The 23,254-nt window shown below is 39.0% G+C and overlaps 1 protein-coding gene across 2 annotated transcripts in view; it reads right to left on the bottom strand.

The window, feature by feature from the left end:
- The window catches only part of kctd12b (potassium channel tetramerisation domain containing 12b), a 52,816-nt gene extending 35,235 nt beyond the window's left edge, over positions 1-17,581 (bottom strand). Inside the window, exon 1 of one of the 2 annotated variants that reach the window (XM_043704644.2) lies at positions 14,072-17,581. In XM_043704644.2, the coding sequence (XP_043560579.2) occupies positions 14,072-14,903 (832 nt within the window). In that variant the 5' untranslated portion in view covers positions 14,904-17,581. The remainder of the gene's footprint in view (positions 1-14,071) is intronic. The other variant, XM_043704645.2, reaches the window with a different exon arrangement.
- Between the last annotated feature and the right edge of the window lie 5,673 nt (positions 17,582-23,254).

Below are 23,254 nucleotides of genomic sequence, written 5' to 3'. Positions count from 1 at the left end.
TCTGCTCTTTGTGATTTTTATAAATATCTTGGATGATGAAGTGGAAAGGTGGGTTATTAAATTTGTCAATGACATGAAGGTTGGTGGAGTTGTGGATAGTGTGGAGGGCTGTTGTAGGTTGCAATGGGACATTGACAGGATGCAAAGCTGGGCTGAGAAGTGTTAGACGGAGTTCAACCTGGAAAAGTGTGAAGTGATTCAATTGGAAGGTCAAATTTGAATACAGATTACAGGGTTAAAGGCAGGATTCCTGGCAGTGTGGAGGAACAGAGGGATCGTGGGATCCATGTCCATAGATCTCTCAAAGTTGCCACCCAAGTTGATATGGTTGTTAAGAAGGCATATGGTATGTTGGCTTTCATTAGCGGGGGTTGAGTTTATGAGCTGCAAGGTTATGTTGCAGCTCTATAACCACACTTGGAATATGTGTTCAGCTCTGGTCACCTCATTACTGGAAGGATGTGGAAGCTTTAGAGAGGGTGCAGAGAAGATTTACCAGAATGCTGCCTGGACTGGTGGGCGTGTCTTATGAAGAAAGATTGAGGGAGCTAGGGGTTTACTTATTAGAACGAAGAAGAATGAGAGGTGACTTGATAGAGGTGTGCAAGATGATGAAAGGCATAGAATGGATAGCCAGACACTTTTTCCCAGGGCAGAAATGGCTGTCATGAAGGAGCATAATTTTAAGGTGATTGGAAGGTTTAGAGGAGATGTCAGATGTAGGTTCTTTACACAGAGATGGTGGGTGCGTGGAATGCTCTGCCAGCTGTGGTAGTAGAGTCAAATACATTAGGGACATTTAAACAACTCTTGGATAGGCACATGGATAATAGTAAAATCAAGGGTATGCAGGTTAGATTGATCTTAGATAGGATAACATCAAAGGCCAGAGGGCTTGTATTGTACTGTATTGTTCTACATTCTATATTCTATGTTCCATGTTCTACATAAAACAGTTCTCAATTAGTAAGGTTTTAGTTTGCAAGTTCCAAATAGAAATGTTTGGTTAGAACCCTGAGAGGTTATTTGAAGTCAAGAAAGTCAAAGCTCAGTTCTGTGAATACTCAAGGGATGGAGATGGCAATTGAAACAACCATTAAGTCAAAGCTGCAGAGGTGGTAGAGAAAGATTTATCTCTCATGTTTGTGTACTGCAAAGATTTGCTGTTGGGATAGATGGAATATTGTATTTTGTTGCTTGTTTCAAAATCTTTTGAAATTGTGTTATGTATTAATAGTGTGATTTATGATATTTTATCTTTTCTTTTAGGTTTTAAACTTCTGTTTTGTTATTAAAACCAGATCTGCTACATTGGGTGCTTGTGCTTCCATGAAAAAAATCAACTCATTAAAAAAAAATCTAGCAAGACAAATTTCAGTCTGGTGATCTGACTTATTCAGTAACAACATCGGCAGACGCCATAACACCTGCTCTATTGTATAACCTTTATGATTAATGGAGAATAAAATTATGAGTTTTGCAAAATTTATGTTCAATTCAATTCTGGCAGTTTTCCCTGAGACAGGTTAGTTTAAAATTATCTGATGATGCCTAAAATTGTATTCCATCACAAGAGGGGTGGGCTGGCTAAGGGCAATGTGGTAAATAGACTAAATGGTATGGCAGTAAATCAACATTGGGAAAGATTTAATGAAACTCAAAATGTTTAAGTGGTTAAAAATGTACATTCCATTTTTAAAAAGATAAAGATCCATCAGGTAGTTTTCTAAGAAGGTTCAGCATAGTATTATTAAATTAGAAAAGTCTTATAGTATTGCCTGGAATTATTGAAATTATTCTAGAAACCAGATTATGAGAGTAAACTAGCTGGGAATATTAAGAAAAAAACTGTAATTGTTTTAATGAACTACTAAAAAGGAAGAAAGTAATTAAAGCAAACATTGATCCCTTAGAAGCAGAATCAGTATAAATTATCACGGGGAATGAAAAAACAGCTCAGTCAAATAATAAGCATTTTGTGTTTGTCTTCACAGTAGAAGATATAAGTTATAAACCAGAAATAGAACTCAAACAAGGGGCTAACAAGAGAAAATGTATGCCAGAAATCCAAGGAAATAAATTGAGTTAAATCTGATTATCTATATCTTAGCACGCTAAAAAGAAACAAAAAAGAGTGGCAACACAAAAGACTAATATGCAATAAAAGAGCTCATAGAGTTGGAATGATAAATCAGCATGTTAGAAGAATGGTTAATCTCGAGGAAGCAGAGATGGCTTTGAGACCATGATCCTCACCAGCTGAACAACCACAGATTCTATCTCAGTGAAGATGGTCTGCTGTTGCAACAACCCTATTCTCCATCTTTTATGCTGCAATTCCATGCTTCACATCCGGCAAATTACTTACAGATATCCAGAATTATAGATCAGACATGAAACTGTTCAAGCTACAGCTCATTCAATGCAAAATCAAAATTACTCCAAACTCAGTCATTTAGCTCCAAAAGTCAGAGGACACATAAGTGTGTACTCACTTAGAAATTGAGCTCTGGATCATTATCGCCTCCTTCTCTGAAGCATGAAAAAAAATGGTCATTTCAAGAAATAATCAGAAAAAGAATGAGAAATTATCTCCCACACCGCAACACCTCTCACTAGTTAAGGTAAGAGGTGAGATCATGGGAAATGTGGATCACTTTCCATATCTTGGGGAGTCTTCTTTCAACAAAAGCAAATGTAGATGCATAAATTCATTACCTCCTCTAAAATGTCAGCTCAAACAACTGAGCAAAAGAGTACTTGAGAACCAGTATCTCAACCCAAGACTAAGATCATGGTTTTCCAGGCAACAGTAATTTCCACACTCCAAAAGCTTTGGAGACTTCAAGAATCAGTAATAGGTACTTCAAAGAAATGAGAAAGTACCAACAGTGGTCCTTTAGCAAGATCCTGCAAATTCATTGGCAAGAAGGCAGTCCAAAAGCAGCATCTGCTCCCAAGACAATAAACCCATCATTGAGGTATTAATCAGCAAAACTGCTTGTGATTGCAGGACATAATATTCATATGCCTCACACCTGACTCCCAAAGTACCTGCTCAAATCTGAACTGAGTCATGACATGAAACTCCCAAGAGAACATAAAAACACATCACAGTCATTCTCAATGTATCTCTCAAGAGTTCAACATCTCCACTGACAAATGCAGTTTCTTGGCATGGGACCAACCAAAATGGAGAAAGTTCAGTCAACAGGAAGGCATCAAACACATTGAGACACTTAGTCAGGGAAATGGAGAGATTACTGTGGAAGTTGTGTAATGAAGGATTACCAGATTGATTCCTGGGATAGCAGGATGTGTGAAAAACAGATGCGAAGAGCCACAATATTCACGATATGTTTAGGAGAGTGAGGGTTATCTCATAGAAACCTATAAAATTATAACAGGACTAGATAGGGTAAATGCAGGAAGTATGTTCCTGATGACCAGCAAGTCCGGAACCAATTTCAGGATATGAGAACTGAGATGAGAAGAAATTTCTTCATCCGGACAGTGGCAAGGATGTGGAATTCTCTGCCAGAAGAAGTGATTGAGGCAAAAACATTGAATGTTTTCAAGAAAGACTTAAATCAAGTTCTCAGGACTAAAGGCATCAAAGGATAAGGGCAAAAATTGGAACAGAATATTGAGTTAGATTATCATTTGACTGGTTCACATTCCTACTCCTCTTCTGATATTCCATGTTTGTATGTTTCTAATTGAGGTCCAGTGTTGGAGACAGCATTCTTGACAAATCTACTGGAATGTTTTCAGAATGTAACTAGTTGAGTTGATAATGGGGACCCACTGAATACGTCTTACTTAGACTTTCAGAGGGTTTTCAGTATGATTCTGCATTAGAGATTAGCATATAAATTGAAAGTATATGGGATTGCGAAATTGGCATATCGAAAACAAAGAATAGGAATAAAGGATGTTTTTCTGAGTGTTAGTCAGTGATTGATGGGATACCACAGGGATCACAGCTTGGATCCCAGATATTCACAACATATATATTAATGATTTAGATGAGGAAAATAAATACAATATTTCTAAGTTTTCAGATGACACAAAGCTGAATGGGAGGCTGTGAGGGGTATGCAGAGATGATTCAATATGATTTAGACAAATTAAGTGGGTGTGCAAATGCATGGCAGCTGAATATAATGCAGATAACTGTGAGGGTGTTCACTTTTGTTACAAAAACAGGAATGCCAATTATTAGTTGAATAATGATAGATTGGAGAAGGAAGAGGTGCAATGAGATTTGGGTGTATTTTCACCAATTGCTAAAAGTAAACATGTACAGTAGGCAGTGAAGAAAGAAATGGTATGTTTCTATTTCCATAGCAAAAAGATTTGACTGCAGGATAAGGGATGTCTTGATGTGATCATACAGGCCCTTCATGAGACAAATTTGGAATATTATATAGTTTTGGCCTCTTACTTGAAGAAGGATGTTCTGGCTATGGAGGGAGTGCATAAACATTTATCAGACTGATTCCTGGGATTAAGTCTGAATTAATTAGGACTATGTTCACTTTAGAATCATAGAATAGAATCTCTACAGTGTGGAAGCAGGCCATTCTGCCCATCAAGTCAGACCGACACTCTGAAGAGCATCCCACCCAGACCCACTCCAGTACCCAGTAACCCTGCATTTCCCATGGCTAAGCCAACTAACCTGTACATCGCTGGACATTATGGACAATTTAGCATGGCCAATCCACTTAACCTGCATATCTTTGAACTGTGGGAGGAAACTGCAACACCTGGAGGAAACCCATAGAGACACATGGAGAATGTGAAAACTCAATACAGAAAGTCACTTGAGGCTGGAGTTGAACCTGCATCCCTGGCTCTGTGAGGCAGTAGTGTTAACCATTGCTCAGAAGAATGAGGGAAGACCTCATACAAATCAATGAAATTCTAAAAGGATTAGGCTGGATAAACATAGGATGTTCCTGATGACTGGGGAGTCCAGAACCAGGGGACACAACTTAACGATATGGAGTAGGCCATTGAGGACACAGACGAGGAGAAATTTCTTCATGCAGCAATCTTGGAGTCTGTGGAATTCTTTGCCATAGAAAGTGATCAAGGCCAAAACATTGGGTGTTTTCAAAAAGGACTTTGATTTGGTTCTTAGGGCTGAAGGGATAAAAGGGTATGGAAAGAAAGTGAATGCAGGGTGCTGAGTTAGACGATGAACCATGATCATATTGAATGGAAGAACAGGGCTCAATTGAATGGTCTACTCCTGCTCCCATTTTCTACATAAATATCTCCATTTCTATTCTATCTATATAAACACCCAAATCTCCAAGAAACCCATTTTCTTGATGCTTTTAAGCACCACCATTCCACACCCAGCAGCAATTAAAAATTATTCCTTGAATAGATGGAGAGGCGGGTTGCTTGGATTCCTGCTGTAGCTGCTGAGATGCCTCTGTCAGGCAACTTCCAGGATTTTGGAGACAATACAGACCACATCAAGGACTGCTAAAACTGCAACTGTGCAGCGGCAAACACAATCATCTAAGACAGCATGATAGCTACTGATTGTTGAGGTGGGGAAATAGACAAAAGGTGGAAGCACTGCATGAAGTCTCCACTTCCTTGTCCCATTTGTCGGTATTTTTCTCAATGGTCAGTTATGTTTCATTCCTATTTCTGTGCTGAAATGCATTTTGGTGCAGATTAATGTGACATTGTAAGATATCTCAGACTGTCTTCAACATCATAGACATTGCAGAGTCTATTTAGCAGTGGACAAGATGTGCATTCATCTATTTCATTGTTGCATTTAAGTGTCCATGTTGCTGGCCACTGAACTTATGCAAAAAGACATCATCACAGCACCCTCCATCACCAAAACATAAATGTTAGATGAAGACTCTTTCATTTTCTCTGCAGACATGGTCAGTATGCTTCAAAAGCCAGTCAGTGCATTAAAAATTCTCTGCTACTCAATGATGTTTTATTTCAATTCACAGACTATAGAGCACAGCATCGCTGTCCAGCTCTGGAGAAGTTGGAGAGAGCTGTATATGCCAGTGAGGCTCTCCACTGTTGAACCTGTCACTACTATTTGCATTTGGTCACTTGTGAAGTGGACATCACCAGGTAAAATCCCAAATATTTGTCTGTGTGGGCCCTGTAAATTGCAAGGTGTCTGAGTCAATGATTGAATAGATCAATCTTGTAATGATTTCAATACCTTCGTGGCCTCACTCCTGCCTCTCCGTGTAATTTCCTCCAATTCAACAAACCTTTGATATACCAGCATTGCTCTAATTCTGCCTTCTTGAGGACCCCCAACTTTAACAACTCCATAATTATTGGCAGTGTCTTCAGCTGTCAATGTCCTAAGTTCTGGAACTCTTTCAGAAACCTCCTAACCTCCCTACCTCATTTGCCTCTTTTTGTTGTGTACTTCCCTTCACTATTGAAGATGGTAATTTCTTGCATGCAGAGTGTCATCTGTTTTGTGTTTTAATGCAGCTGGTGGAGCCCAGTTGCAGCCTTACACTGATTTTCAATGTAGGCATGGAAGATTATGTGATTTTGTTGGGACGCCCAATTTATCTTGCCTTTTGTCCTTTTCTATCACAATTGTTTGCTATTTGAAGGAAACAACACAAATACTTAAATGCTTTATCTGCAGTTAAGTATTGGGAAACATGTAGAGGTCCATCTCCAGTTTTCTTCATCATGTGCTCGTGTTCTCCTGCAAAGAGGAAGAGAACATGTGATTATAAGCTAAAGATGTTTCACCTGATAAAAGAGGATGCTTTTTTGAGAGTGGCAATGCTGCATTAGTTGGGAATTTGATAAAATATGTAGAAGGAGAACAATAACAGGGATAAGGCAGATTGAAGATTTGTTGTATGCTTTCTAAGTCATTATAAGGTGTTTGACACAGCAGGATCTAGGTAAAAGTGCAGTTATACTGACTTTCTTCGGTCCGTCTTCACTGCTTTGTCCTCTTGGTTTCACACATTTCTCCCTCCTTTCAGCATTACTGGGGCTGAGTATATCTTTGCAAATCCTTAGAGCCCCAAGCAACTCATTACATCAGATTGTGTGCAATTCTAGTCTCCTTCCTATTGGAAAGATGTTGTGAAACTTTAAAGGGTTCAGAAAAGATTCACAAGCATGTTGCCAAGGTTGGAGGATTTGAGCTATAAGGAGAGGCTGAACAGGCTAGGGCTGTTTTGCTTGGAGCATCGGAGGCTGAGAGGTGGCCTTATAGAGGTTTACAAAATTATGAGGGGCATGGATAGGATAAATAGGCAAAGTCTTTTCCCTGAGGTCAGGGAGTCCAGAACTAGAGGGCATAGGTTTAGGGTGAAAGGGGAAAGATATAAAAGAGACTTAGGGGGCAACTTTTTCACACAGAGGGTGGTACATGTATAGAATGAGCTGCCAGAGGAAGTGGTGGAGACTGGTACAATTGCAATATTTAAAAGACATTTAGATGGGTATATGAATAGGAAGGGTTTGGAGGAATATGGGCCGCGTGCTGGCAGGTGGGACTAGATTGGGTTGGGATATGTCGTCGGCATGCACGGGTTGGACCGAAGGGTCTATTTCCATGCTGTACATCTCTATGCTCTATATGGCTCAGGCATTTCCTGTCTCACCTCCAATATTAACCTTGCTCTTCATTTTTGCAATCATTAACTCCTATAAATTGCATTATTAAATTGGCCCTATAAAGACTGGAGTTTGGATCACATCATGCAGGTCCTCATCACATCCAGCAGACATTGTGCGTTGAATATCAAATATGTTAACTGAAATGCTTGTGGTGGTTGAGTAAAAAAGCTCCTGACAGACTCACTAATCGTCTAGATTTCCACATGATTATACAAATCCTCTCCTGACCTTGATCCCAGTGTGTCCCCAACAACGGTAGCTCAGTGACTCAGTGGTTAGCACTGCTGTCTCACAGCGCTAGGGATCTGGGTTCAATTCCAGCCTTGGGTGACTGTCTGCGTGGAGTTTGCACCTTCTCCCTGTGTCTGCGTGGGTTTCCTCTGGGTGCTCTGATTTTCTCACACAATCCAAAGATGTGCAGGTTAGGTGAATTGGCCATGCTAAGTTGCCCGTGGTGTTCAGGGACGTGTAAGTTAGGTGCATTAGTCAGGAGTAAATGTAGAGTAATCGGGTAGGGAGGATGGGTCTGGGTTGGCTACTCTTCAGGGGTCAGTGTGAATTTGTTGGGCTGAAGGGCATGTTTCCACACTGTATGGATGCTATGATTAAAGCTTGTGTGATTCAGTAAAGACTCTTCAATTTGACTGGTTAAAAAAAAACTCAGTTTTTGTCTTGTACCAAAAGATCCCAGATTCATATAGGGTTCACCATACTGTTCTGCCTCTCAAACAAGCTCTACCAATTGTTCTCTGCTGACTAACTTCGGAGTCACTTTTGCATATTTACGATTTTGTCAAAGATGGTTTATAATATTGTTTCATAACTTTTTTTCCATCCTGTCTTCAGTTACCACTGCATTGTGATGCCTCTTACCAATCTTGCTATTTGATTGACTAAAGATATATTGAGGGATCTTGTGGTATTGCGGTAGTATTCCTACTTCTGAGAGAGGAGGCCTGGGTTCAAGTTCCACCTACCTTAGAGAAGTGTAATAATAATCCTGAACAGATTGATGAGAAAATATCTAATATGTGCATGTCATTGATTTCCATTCTGTGGTGAAACAGTCGACAATTTATTCATGCCATCTTTATATGACTGTACTATCATTGCATTGATTAGAGTGAAAATCTGATGCAGCTCAAACTCCAGTGTCTGCAGAATCAATCATGTTTACAGCTCCATACATTTAAAGCTGCAATTCTGACTTTAGGTTTCTTGCTGAAGATTGTTCTTGATGGCCAAGGAAGTTCCAAACAGACTAACCATTTGTAAACTGCAGTGCTGGATTCTGTTTATGCTCCCAAGTGCACAGACTAGCACCATTAGTTGTAATACTTTTCAGTAAGGGCCAGCAACACTTAGTCAATTCTAACCGAGTGAAAATATCTGTTTTTTTTGTTCCATTCTAACAATGCAGATTAACTCATGACTGAGTGAGATCTGGGTTGAAATGAGACTTTATTAAAGCACAGAAAAACAACTCGACACCAATGACAGATGGAAAGAAAGTTACCAGCCTCATTCACTGTTTGCCCTGCAAGAACTTTATATACAAATTACACACATTTGGCGCAAACCTGAACAAACAGGATTTTGGCATTGTAGCTTACATCCAGAATGTAAAATACAAACAAATCAAGTTCATTTTCAATTTGATAAACTTGATACGTTGATATCTAAAATTTGTCAAAAATCCTAAATACTGAAGATGGTTAGGACAAATATGTTATGGGGCAATCATCTAAAACTCATATCAAAATTCAACTTTATCTAAGTTATGTGACATCTTTTAGAAATGAGAAATGACCTGGTTTCTAGCTATTTCAATAGGCAACACAAATTTATTTTTCGTGTTTTTATTCTAATGTTACCTTAAAGTGTCAAGCTTACTTTGGACACCTTGCTTATTTAAACTGAGCCTGTGTTTGATATTGATCGACAGAATACCAGGTTTCAGTCCTGGTTTCTGTTGAGTTGACTGAATTTAATTAGGCTAGCTAGATGAGAGATATAATTGATTTGTGTATTCCTGAGTTAGCAAGGGGAAAACATAGTAAATCGCAATCCTTAATACAAATTATTATCTAGGTGTATCTTCTCAGCTTGGGTAAGAATGTTCTTGATGGGGTTGTGAACAACATTTAAATCCTGTGTGACTTCAACATGAGTTTCAGACTGAATATCCTCTAGCACCATAAGATTACTTGCACCACTGTAACTGCTCTTTTTCACCATTCTCCCTTTTCACCTGTTGAAATCATCACTCATTTTGTGCCACTTCCAGAATTGATAGTTCCAATGCTCTTCTGGCCAGCCTCCAATTTTCATCTTTCATAAAGTTAAGTTAATCCAAAACTTTGCTTCTCACACCCTATTCTACATCAAACAGAAAGCTTCACATTGGCTTTTGCTTCTTCAATGCTTCCAATTTCATCCTCTTGCTTAAATCCCTTCACAGTCTTGCTCCGTCTCAGCTGAAAAACCTCGTCCAAGAAAACTCAAGCTATGAGGTCTGGTGTGTACTCCTATCCCTTCATCTTATCATAAGCTGTCAACCATTTATGCTTTAGATTTCCCTCCTAAACCTATCTGCCTCTCACCCTTCCATTAAGACCTTCCTCAGAGCCAACCTATTTTATTGCTACAACTGAGACCTCTTTATTTAGCTGTGCGATGATAGTGTGTGAAGGAGTTTAATATGTTTTGATACGTTAAAGATTCTATGTATTTATAAATTGTTATTGAATAATTGACTTGAATTTGGATCACAGAGGCTGAGAAATTGCATTCCTTCCTCGCTCTACAACAATCTTTCATCAAAGAGACCATGATTTAAATGGATCACACTTAGCCCTGTTTATGACTTTTCTTCAAAACTTTGTCTTGCAAACTAAACTATGTAAAAATAAAATCAATAAGGTTTAATAGCTATAGGAGGAACTAATGAGTAGAAAGTTGACTTTTCCATTCAATTCTAAAAATCAGCATCTGAATCAGCATTAATTAATTGTATAAACCTTTGCGCTATATCATTTTACCTTTCTGCATTTCGGATTGTAGGGTAAAGGATTTTTGTGACCCAAAGTCTTTTTAAAATTGTAAAATATTAAAGAAGCATTAAAGGATGACAGCAAGCTGATGTCTCAGCATGAGGATTATATATGTCTTCTATTACCCTCCCACAAGCTCTGGCACATACACTATGACAAGCTTACGCTGCACTAAGAGTTATGCAAACAAAGTGACACAGGAAAATTACAAACTGTTGGCACAGCACAAATCTAGCTAAATAGCATCAACTCCTAGTCATTTTCAACTGAAAAACATTATAGTATTAACAAATCTGCAGCCAGATTAATCTATCCTTTGGGTTGGTGAAGGTATGGACAAATATGGGTGAATTCCTGTGATGGAATACAAAGTAGACAGAAAATTGTTGGAGAGGGAGTGCCATGTTTTTACTGATATGCTAACTCCAAAAACTACACATGGTATGAGCATACATTTTTTTTAAAGCTGGTTGACACAAGGTGATTATGGAGGTCTGAGTTATTAATGAAATACTAAGTCATTGGATTCATTCTGATTATTTTGATCCTGGAAAAAAAAACTAATCAATCGGTGTCTGTAAAAAAGCAAAATAGTTGGACTAGATCTTTGAAAAGAATTAGACAATGAGATTATCTTTCTGAAATACTTAAAGATATATCAATATCTGTCTGATTAAGTCCAATTCTTGTAATTCAAAATCTTCAATACACACTTACATTGAGAAGCAAAAATAGTTATATTAGTTAGCTGTTAGAATATTTTGGGCTTATTTGAAAAAATGTTTTAGTTATTAAACTTTCATTCAAAGTGAAGCACAGAATGTTAAAGGAAGCAGGCATTAACCACTTGGATGTGATGTTGCACAGAATGCACTAAAAGAACATAGAAAATGACAGCACAGGAACAGGCCCTCTGGCCCTCCAGGCCTGTGCCTGAAAAAGAAATTTTTTTTTCAAGCAAAATGCTTGGGAACATAGGAGCAAGGTTGGGCGATTCAGCTGGTCAAGCCTGATCTGCCATTTAGTTTTATCAGGGCTGACCATCTACCTCAGTGTCATTTTCCTATACGATCTCTGTATTCCTTATTATCAATCCTTTCCAGGTATCTATCAATTTCTGTGTTTTTACTTAAAGCTTCCAAATTAAATAGTTTGGAACTTGAAGACTGAAGAACATTACATCTAATTACTCCCATTTGGTATACTTGTAACAGTTACAAATGGGTTTCAGTGATATGTTTAACAAAGCAGCTTGTAGTCCAATAACATACAAAGTACACAAATGCCAGAGCCAGAAGCATATTAACCATCACTCTTGAGACATGTTTTCTGATCAGTTCAACAGGGAATTCTCAGGCCATTCATTAACCTCCCATTTGTTTGACTTTTCATTTCTCACATATTTAGTACATTGTGTCTAAATGGCACGGCTAAGATATCTATTTTACACAAACAATCTGAGATGGCCAAATATCTCTTATAAAAGTACTGCTATGAGGTTGAGAGCCTAAGAAGGCCCATTACATTTGAATATACATGTAGAAATCATGTATTAGCAGGTGACAAAACTAACTTCACATCTCATACTAGAGACAGAGTTTTAATACAGTTGTATGGAATGTTTGGGTGGGTGGGGTGGGGGGAGGAAGAGGTGTTTAGAACTGCATAGGAAACAATACAAATGTATGAAGGCTATCACCTATATTCCATTCAATCTTTCTGCTTTGATACAGAATACAAAAGGTACACAAGAGATTTTTTAAATTAAGTTTCAGCTTCTGAGCAAGACAAATTATCCTACATTTATGTAAACAACGAGGGTTAATAAGGATCTCTCCAAAAATCAATAAAATCATCAATATGGAGCTTGGCTCAGTAACATTTACAAGTTAGTTATCAAAAATGTAACTAGCATTTACCACTGATACCTTTTTTTATAACAGATAACATGAAAAAGCAAAGTTTTTGTGTTGTTTGTGCTAAAACCCAGTAGTGACAGTAGGTCACTTCAAATATTTATGTCATTAATAACATAAGAAGCACAAAGTGAATCCAGGTCAAGGCAGCAATGTTTTGTCAAAATAAAATTCTCATTGGTGCTGGATCAAAGAAATTTGAAATAATTTCAGTTCTAAAACAGTTTAAATTTTGATTCATTTGTATACTACTTTACTAAATATTTGAAGTTTAAAAACAACATGAATATACAGACATTACACTTGCTTCTGTGTACCTTATAGTCCATTTGGGAGAGTTGATCTTTAAGTACTTTCCAGGGAAGTGCCCACTATAACTTTTTTTATAAGCTGTCTTTGAAACAAATCTTCATGTTCACTAGCTATCTATCAGCTCATCAGGGTTAAGATGAGTTTATTGTTGAACCAACTAGCTCTTAACCTTTGCAAATCTACTGAACACTGCTTGATTGCAGTAAAAATTAATTCCAAACAGATTAAAACTTGTGTATCAAAAACTCACTATTTAAGATACAAATTAAACTATGAAGGCTTTGGCATTTGATTTAGTCACAAAATAGCTTTATTTTTTTAACAATGTCACATACGCATATCATAGGAAACATCAAGGTTCATTTGGAAATATCTGCACAAATATCCTGGCCCATGCAGACTGATCCAAAATTTTACAACAGTAATTTCACTATGAAATTTAAATGTGTTTATCTTTTTTTAAAGGCAATGCGTTATTTGGCAACATTTTATTTTAAGATACAAACCTTATTTCTTTAAGCTCAGAACACTATGATGTGAGAAAATGGCAAATCTCTTTAAAATTCACTTTTGCATCCTTGCTGCAGTCAATTGAAATACTGTCCCCACCTTTAGCCTTCCCTTTAAATATTCTGAGTAGGAAGCACAAACACAGTTTGCTTTTCATGAAATAATGACAGTTCACTAATCCTCAACTGACGTGCAAAAATCAGTTGTTTTATACATTGTTGTTTACTTATGAAGAAGTTCCTCTGTCGCTTGCCATACGTTTTTGTTTTGTTTTAAAATTATTTTTACCTCAGACACTACCAGGCTGCTGAAGGCACTGGGAGACGTGCCAATTACCAAATGGGCACCACATCCAAACACATCCCTAGACTACAAAACTTTGTGTTCGCTTACAAATTGATATATCAATTTAAACAGCATCATTTTCCAAATAAAATTGTAACAGACCATAATTTTAAAAGTTCATCCACCCAAATGAATTGGAAAGCGTGAGCAATTGGGTGAGCGGCAATGGCACACAGAGGAGCATTTAGGGCAGTTCTAAGGGTGGTGGATCGGGTTTAGATCTAATCATTTGGGGAAGAGCAGGCAGAGGTTGGTGATGCACAGGTCACTCACGGTAGAAAATATATTCAGTGTAGCTGGTCCATATCTTGTCATCGGTCTGATCGTGAGCAAAGGCGCAGGTTCCGGTGGAGTTACAGGACACCATGTGGAAGCCAGCCTCTGCCAACCTGTCAAACGCCTGCTCCAGGAAAGTAAACTTCAGGTAGTAACGGGACGTGTAGCGCTCAGGAGGCCGGTCCGGATCTCTGCTCTCGTTCAGAGTCTCCCCGAATACCTCTTTGGCCAGAGCCGTCTTCCCGCAGACCATGATCCTGGCTACTCTTCTGAACTTGGCGTCAGTCTGGCTGTCCCTGCCCAGCGTGTAGGAGCCCCGGTAACCGATGGTGATGAAACCGGCTCTCCTGTCGCTGCCGGTCCCGCTGGCCATCGCCGAGACCGAGACCATGCTGCGGATCGCATCCGTAGTGGGCGAGCCGTCCTCAGGGTCGCTGGGGCAGGTGTCGTCGTTGATGGAGTTCTGTTTGCTGAGTTTGGGGCTCAGCGTTTTGACCAGTTCAGGAAGTGCGAAGTACTCGGCCTCCCTCTGCAACCTGCTCCTCTCGGGGAAGTGATCGGGAAGCACCAGCTGCTGGTCCCGCATGTAATCCAGGATGTAACGGAAAAGAAAACCGTCTCGGTCGATGAAGAAACGCCCCTTACCGTCTCTCGCCAGCCCCAACCCGCTTTTCGGCCTGAACATCTGCGAAAGGAGGGAGTCGGGCACACTGACCAAGGTGGAGTAGCGGGTGATGTATACCTGGCCGCCGACATTCAGCTCTACGATCTCAGGGAAAGGTGGCTCTTCGCTGCCCATGATAGTACTGGCGTTGTCCGGCAGAGCCATGGGCGAGCGGTCACTGTCCCCGCGCCTCCTCGCGCTCTCCTGTCCTCGTGCTCCCTCCGCTGACTCTCCTGGAACTTTATAAACAGAACAACAGCGCGAGAACCGCCGGAGCCTGAGAAGTCAGGCAGTAGGCGGGGCTCGACTGAGCAAACTGATCAATTGGCGTGGCGCGCTATCGCCTCTTTCCATTCTGAGTAACGCACCCCTTCTGCCCTGTTGCCCATCCAACTGTCACGGCCATTCAAGTAATGCAAGGAGTTATGTCTACCGCTCCTTAGCGCAAACGAAGCACTCAAAAAACAAGACAGTATAAATCTGAAATTAAAAGAAAATGCTGGGAATACTGAGCAAGTCTGTCATTATCTGTACGAGGTTTCAGCAGACCTGAAATATTAATTTATTTTCTGCGAATCCTTGCAATGCACTTCATTTTTTATGAGATACCCCATACCTTTGCTTTAAAGATCGTACTAATATTGGCAATTTTCCAAATACCTACTGCCACATATGGCATTGTTTTTCATTTTCGTAACTGCAAAGCCTCATATCGGAAATGGAGTCTACAGTCTCCAAATATTTATTTATTGTGCTTTGGAATTGGCACGAATTATGTATGAATTTTTTTTAAAAAACTCTGATCTCTATTGATTTATAATGATAGATCTTTTTTAACCAAATGTTAATTAAAAATAACACCCCGTGCTTAAATGAGACTTAGGCATTACAGGTGAAACGATGACATCGCTAACTGGTATTTGCAATTTCTAACCGGTTTAAAATACAAAATCTGTACAAAAATGTAAATTTCCGTATCCAGGTATGAATTATATGTAACTGTAGACAATCTATGTTGCTTAGTCAATGTCAATGTTGTTTAGAAAACTTATTTTTTAAAACTGCGTTTTTCTAATGTTTAGCTGAACAATACAGGGCCAACAAAGTTAACATTTCGCTTGAGATGTTACATGATTTATGCTTTAAGTGAAACATAATGGGTGTAAGAAAACGGTTATTACATAACAGGATTTGAATGATAAGATGATGTCAGTTGTTTAGGCTTTGTTTATCCCGTATAAAATTCATAGCCATTCACTGCAGTATGACTCATCTTTCTTTTATTTCATAAAATACTTTGCAAAATTTGTTTGCTGCTCTTGATAGCCCGGTTTAATGTATTTATTGGAATTTACAATAACCCTGATCTTGGATTTTCAATTTTATTCACTGAATGACACGTTACAACTATTCAAAACCGTTATTTTCCACTTGTTTTGGTTCCTCTTCTTAAATATTTTGTCATTTCTTTTCAAACTGTCATTCTAAATGCGCTCATTTCAACTGTATTATAAATGCAAGTGGTTTATTTTTCCTTTAACTTCATTCACTAGTAATGGAGTTTTACCAAGTCGAAAACACTTTTTATTGCCTAGACGATTTCCTGATATTAGTGTATCCCCTGTTTAATTATCTTTCAATTTTACTAAGATAATGTCAATTAAGAAATATGAATAAACAATACAAATGTTAAGTGAAACAGTGCAATTACTGTGATTTGTTAAAACAATGGTTTTTGTACTGCTTAAGTTTAGCAAGAAAATTAGAGTAAATATAATCTTAACCAGACAAGACTTTTGCTTCTGGCTTCAATTTTACCAACTGTTTACAGACGCCCACTAGGGCTTTTCTTCCTGATAGACTATTTTTCTGACATAAACTAGGAGGGCTATTTCTGTAAACTTCTAAATTCCCAGGGATCAATAGACATTGGAGAACTCCACATCTAACTGCAACTGGAACTAAGAGCTGATCATGGACTTCAGAAGAAAGGAGGAGGTCACACTCCTATCAACATAAGTGGAGCTGAAGTGGAGAGGGTCCAGAGAGTCAAGTTTCTAGGAGAGACCACTACCAACTATCTGTCCCAGACCATCCACGTAGATGCGATTGTCAAAAAGTCACAACACCTGTTCTTCCTCAAGAGGCTAAGGAAACTTACCATGTTCATAAGGACCCTCACCAACTTCTACAGATGCACCATAGAAAGCATTCTATCTGGATGCATCACAGCTCCTCTGCCCAGGACCATAAGAAACTTCATAAAGTTGTGAACACAGCCAAGCTCATCAATTAAGCCAACCTCTCATTCAATTACTCCATCTACACTTCCTGTTGCTGCTGAAAGGCAAGTAACATCATCAAATACCCCTCCCATCCAGGTTATAATCTCTTTCAACTCTTCTGTCAGGCGGAAGATACAAAAGCTTAAACACTTGTACCAATGAACAGCTTCTTCCCTGCTGTTATTAGACTGTTGATTTTGCTTTTGTACACCACCTATGTAGCAGTAACTTTGAATGCCTGGCTCTGTTCATTCACCCTATGATTTGCATGTCCTTGTATGTTACCATCTGGCTGTACTGCAAGCAAAACCAAACTATTCATTGTACTTAAGTACACGTGACAACAAATCTAATTGGGGTCGCCAAAGTGATGTCACTGAGTGGCAAAGGAAAGGAGACCTACTGCAGGATTGCCACGCCAATAAGAGAATTGAAAGAGAACTGGAAGTGTATAGCATCTTTCAATGAGAAAAAAAACAGTTCTTTCAACAAAACAGTCATTTGCACAGCCTTTCAGTTTTAAGAAATCACTATTAAACTATGTGATGCTGCTAACAGAACCTGCTTTCTCCGATACGAAAAAGTACACTCCAAGATTCAATTGTGCAAAATGATATTCTTGGAGAAGATTTATGGGTGACATATTGCAAGGTTACTTAGCCACCCTGCTGTAAAAGCTTATCGCATTATGAACCTTCTCAATGTCGAGTCATGCTTTTCTTTACGTCCATGTTGATACGTTTATATTTGATTGCGCCTAAAATTATATACCTTTTTAAAATTAAAACTCGTTTTCATTATTCACCATATATGTAACTTAATCGTGTTAATCTTTCTTTTACTCCTTAGTTATAACTGGCGTACAATTTTAATTTATGCAACTTGAGGTACACACAGTAGAGTAATGCGATCAAGATTACGTGTAGAAACATATACAAAAGCAGAAATTGCTGGAAAAACTGAGCAGGTCTGGCAGCATCTGTAGAGAAAAATCAGTTAACGTTTCGGGTCGAGTGACCCTTCCTCAAAACTTAATGCATTCGTACTTCTTTCGGTTTTTATTCTGTAATTTCATATTTTGATTTTAAGATTTATAAACAATTCTTCCAATTTCAAATCTATTTTATTATAAATGAGACCACTTTATTGAAGTATTAGAACGCGTCCGTCATGCTAAAATGTACTTCATTAAGCAACAATTTTCATTAAACTCTTAAGGGTGTCATAAATAGTGGGAACGCATTTTCATGTAAGTTGAATACTTTTCACATCGCGAAAATGTCCCAAAATCCATCGTAGCTAATGGATTGCTTATTGTAATAAGAGTACTTAAGGCTCTGAGTTTCTAGCATAGCAAGATCCCACTAACAGAAAATGAGACAAAAAGCCGGTTAATGTGAAAAAAAACTTATCTTCCACTAAATCATTCGGCGACATATTGAATAATTTATTTCAATAACAGTTCAGAATAACAAATATAAAAAATTGAAGTTTAGTAGACACATGCGTTGTATGTCAACTTTACTGTTAAGTACTGTGAGGACCAAACGCAATGATTTCATTTTATATGTGAAAATTATTAAATCAACAGCCTGCATTAAAATATTTTCGTACAGCGTCAATACCAACATGTAGTTTGAATATACTATCACTGCAATGCCATACTGTACTGACGATTGATATTTTAACAAATCGTTGAAATAACGACCTCTCGTGGTCACTAGTGACTTGGCATGAGATATTTCCTTTGCCAGTTAAACAGCAACACGGGCAGTTGGTCGTCATTAATTTACTTCAAGGGCTTTAATTGGCTCAGTGGAGAATTGCCCTTGGTTTAACTGCAGTCAGGTGTGTCCTTCTGCCTCAAAAGCTACTGGTGGGCAACCATGAAAGCCAGTTCCATGACTATAGCATGCCACTCCACCTTGAAGAACCAGTGCAGGCTCATTCACAAGTTGCCAGCCTCCAATTGGCCAGAGGCTCTTTGCTTGAACTGCCCCAAGACTTACTGTATAACAAAAGCAGAAATTGTTGGGGAAAACTCAGCATGTCTGGAAGCAACTGTGCCGAGTTAATGTTTTGAGTCCAGTGACCCTTCTTCACAACTGATTAAAGCTAGGAAAAGGCTGGCATTTCCAACCTACAATCAATTCTGAAGAAGGGTCACTGGAACCAAAATGTTACCTCTGATTTCTCTGTGCAGGTTCTGCCACAACTTTGAGTTTTCCCAGCAATTTCAGTTTTAGTTTCTGATTTCCAACATCCACAGTTCTTTTTGTGTTTTTAAAATTTATCTCTGTCCATTCTAACAAAATGCATAATCTCATGCTTCTATGTTGCCAGGTGATGAGAAAACTTGTACTGGCTCCATATCTAATATTTTGATAGCTTGAATATACTGTTGCTGTTTATCAAATCTTAATCATAAGCTCATAGGAACAGGAATAGATTCTAGCTTGTAATATCATTCAATAAAATGTCACTGATCTGGTTGTGGTTTCAGCTCTACCTTCCAGTCTATATCCCATAACCCTTGACTCCCTTGTCAAAACTCTAACTTAGCATTGCATAAATTTAAAGAGGAGAAAGTGAGGTCTGCAGATGCTGGAGATCAAAGTTGAAACTTTATTGCTGGAACAGCACAGCAGGTCAGGCAGCATCCAGGGAACAGGAGATTCGACGTTTCGGGCACAGGCCCTTCCTCAGAATTTAAAGACCCAGCCTCTAGTACTCCACAGATTTCCACAACCCTGACAGAAAAATAAATTGCCTTAATTCTGTCTTAAAATGAGACCATAGTGCACAGGACCCACTCTCCACTTCTGGAACAGGAAAGAAGTGATAGATAATAAAAGTTGACTGGCTTTATTGACTGAATTTCCTCATACCCTGCACTACCTGCTTAGCATCCTCATGCACAACACTCCTGTTGAATGAAGATTGCTGAACAGTCATAGCCTTTTAGTGTAAAAACCTTCCTTTTCTGCAGGTTGAGATTGCGGAGAAGGTAGCAGACCACCACAATACAGAAGACAGTTGCCTTTTGTGGAGATTATTACATAGCGCCACCAAATCAAAGGATCAAAGATTCATTTTCGGCAGGCAAATAATGTGCTCAACAGTCATCTACAGAAGTATATGACATGAATTGTATCTGTTCAATGCTGAATTTTGAAGTTTCATCAAGATGAATGGACATAACTTCAATAAGAATCCCTCATTATTGAGGATCCATTCATGAAGGCAAGCAGGCTCCTGGAAAACACTGGTGCCTGGGACTGCCTGAATATGTAGGTGCAATAGCTGCTTTCTCAGAACAGTGCTTAAGCTTGCAGGTAGTGTTTTTGGCAATCAGAGATTAATGGAGAGGAGGCTATTTTTGTTGAAGATGACCACTGGCTAGGTCGTGGAAGCCTTGATATCCAAATACATGCAACTGTTAATATCTTGCACTGGCAAACCCAGCAATGGCTCCAAAGCCAATGGCCATCTCTGACTGACTCAGGGTCAGGTTCATTTATTAGTACATATAGTCACTGGTCCACCTAAACAGCACATTCGTCAATTCCTACAGTGGTGGTTTGATGCCTGGGAGACTGCACACAACCGCAATGGAGCCCTACAAAATCCATTTGGCTAAAGACGGAATCTGCCAATGATCTTTAAAGCCATGGGTCTCAACTCACCAAACACTGCAAGGCATCATAGTAACAGTCTCTCTATAGATTTTGAAAAATGACAGCAAGGTAAGATGCTCCAGTTGGAACTCCTCTACTCACCAGTCCCTTTTCCTTTCTTTTTCTCCTTTTTGCAGAACTTTTTTCTTCCTCCACCCACAACTTTTAACTACCCATACCTAGAGAATGGAGGTCAAGGGAGATCAATCATGACCAGAGCCAGGGCAGGACCTGAGCATGCGGGCCAAGTCCTGCATCGGTAACAGAGCAAGCTCATGCCGAGTCCTAGAATGATGGCAACAGAGCAAGCACGGCCAAGGCCGAGTCCTAGAGTGACAGCAGCAGAGCAGGCATGAGCCAAGTTCTGGACTGAATTCCAGAGAAAAGGCAGCAGCGCAAGCAAGGGCTGAGCCCCAAAGTGAGAACAGAGCAAATGCAGGCTGGGTTCCAGAGCAGCAGAGCAAGTCCTGGACCGAGGCCAGTGCATAGAGGTAGTATTGTCTTGTGTTCTAAAGCTTGCAGGCATGGACTCATGTTGGAAAAGGATGAGAACTTATAAAACTTAAGTACTTTATAGTCACTTTTATTATCATTCTGAACTTTTTAAACCCTATTCCCATGCTTACTTTTTTCACTCTATAACACTTAAGGTATCTGTACCTAGGCAGTCTGTATCTAAGATGGTGCCAAGAGATGACATTACAAACTTCTCATTGCACTTCTCATTGCACAAGGCTATTCTATTCTATAATCCTCAATTACACTGCTGTTCAAACATTTACCGGTAGTTGAGGCAAATCTAGTACACACTCTGGCATGGACATGGTCTTTCTAATGGGATAGCTGTTGTTTCTCCTCTAATTGAGGCTCATCAGGTTACTGAGGCTGCACCTGACCCTGTCTGCTTTAAGAGCATCTGCTTTGCAGCACATGGTCTGGGTGCCAGACTTCTGTCATCTGGTTTCTCCTCTCATGTCTGATCCTTGAAAACCAAGTTGTTACCTTTCCTTTGTTATTTGTATTCTGAGTACATGCTGATGTTCCTTCTACTTCCAGACTTGCCATGAACATGCACCACCTCTGCTCCCACCATTACCATGAATGCAGCAGCAATGTCAGCTAACATCTGCAAGACCTATGAGGATCTGTTTGCTGCATTGATTACCAATTTCAAAGCTGTATTCCTAAGCAGACAATATGGTCTCAGCTAGTCATGCCACCTTTAACCAAGTGACGACCAGGGGACATATGATTCCTGAGTTCTGCTGAAAAAATTCAAAATGTCTCAAAACTGAAAGGAAATCTACTTAAATGGATGGTAAGGGGCTTCTCATTCAGATTGCAGTACCACTGCCTTGGACCATCCCCAACCATGATAAAAATATGTATATGACATAATGTCATCATATCTTTGGATGAGTGCATGCCACCCTAAATTTTTATCACTTTACATAAAATTTACCTCAATGCTTTTACTTGTGTGGAATAGCATAACTATAAGCCAGCAAGACTAAAATAATCACTCAGAATATCAATATAGATTTTAGAAAAAAATATTTTACCCCCCCCCCCCCCCAGTAGTAAGGATGTGGAACTCACCACCATAGGGAGCAACTGAAGCAATATAATAGAGATGCTTTAAAGGGCATGGTATAAAAGAATAGAGGGAGAAGAGAATAAAAGTTTATTTGAAAGACTTAGATAGAGAAAATGAAAAGAGGCTCGTGTGAACTAACAAAATTGGGAACACATCAGGAACTTGGTCCTATATAATCCGATGTTTCTGTTTCCTATATCAAATGTCAACATATGCAAGCTGAGTAGGTAAATAATGGAATTTTTTTCATGTCGTCAGTCCCACAGTTTGCAACTTAAGATATTTGGCTTAAGTAGTAATTGACTAAATGGTTTACTGCATGGATTTTGCTATTTTGATTTTTCATGTAAACCTCAATCCAGGTAGCAAGAAAACATCGCCAAATATTGATCAGTATCTCAAATATGTAGTTTGGAGTCAGACTAAAAATTGGCCACACCGATGCTTGTTTGTGTTCTGCCCACAAATCATGGTTGGTACAAGTTAGAAGGCAGACAATTGCAGTGACTTTTAAAAAGTCATCAAGAACCTTTTAGAAGATTTTTTATTTATATTATAGTGTTTTTAATATTCTGTTGATGTTTTCTGAACTTTTCAGTGGCTTTTGACATGGCACCGAGTACTCCATGTGGATCCCTTTACATACATTTCTCTAGCAAGAGATGGAACAGGATGATAATCAACATGGAATGAGGTGTAAGTAGGGGTGGTAGCTGAAGAACAGGAATCAGCTCCCTCTGCTGATACATTCCTCAGTTGGAAGAATTGATACTCACTTGGATCCATCCATGAAAGGGAGCTTATTGATGAGCAAAAGGTCTTCATGTCATCTTTGGAGGTGATGGTGCATGTCCTGTATGGATTTATTGGAGACTGTGAAGTACTCTACCTGCCAAATGCTGCAATAATGTAGAATGAACTTCTAGAATGAGAACATACACATTTTTAAAAACCATT

This window comes from Chiloscyllium plagiosum, unplaced genomic scaffold, assembly GCF_037043375.1.
Source record: "Chiloscyllium plagiosum isolate Xiang-an unplaced genomic scaffold, Cpla_swu_hap1 HiC_scaffold_11, whole genome shotgun sequence".
Taxonomy (NCBI): domain Eukaryota; kingdom Metazoa; phylum Chordata; class Chondrichthyes; order Orectolobiformes; family Hemiscylliidae; genus Chiloscyllium; species Chiloscyllium plagiosum.
This window is presented reverse-complemented; position numbering and strand designations above follow the sequence as displayed.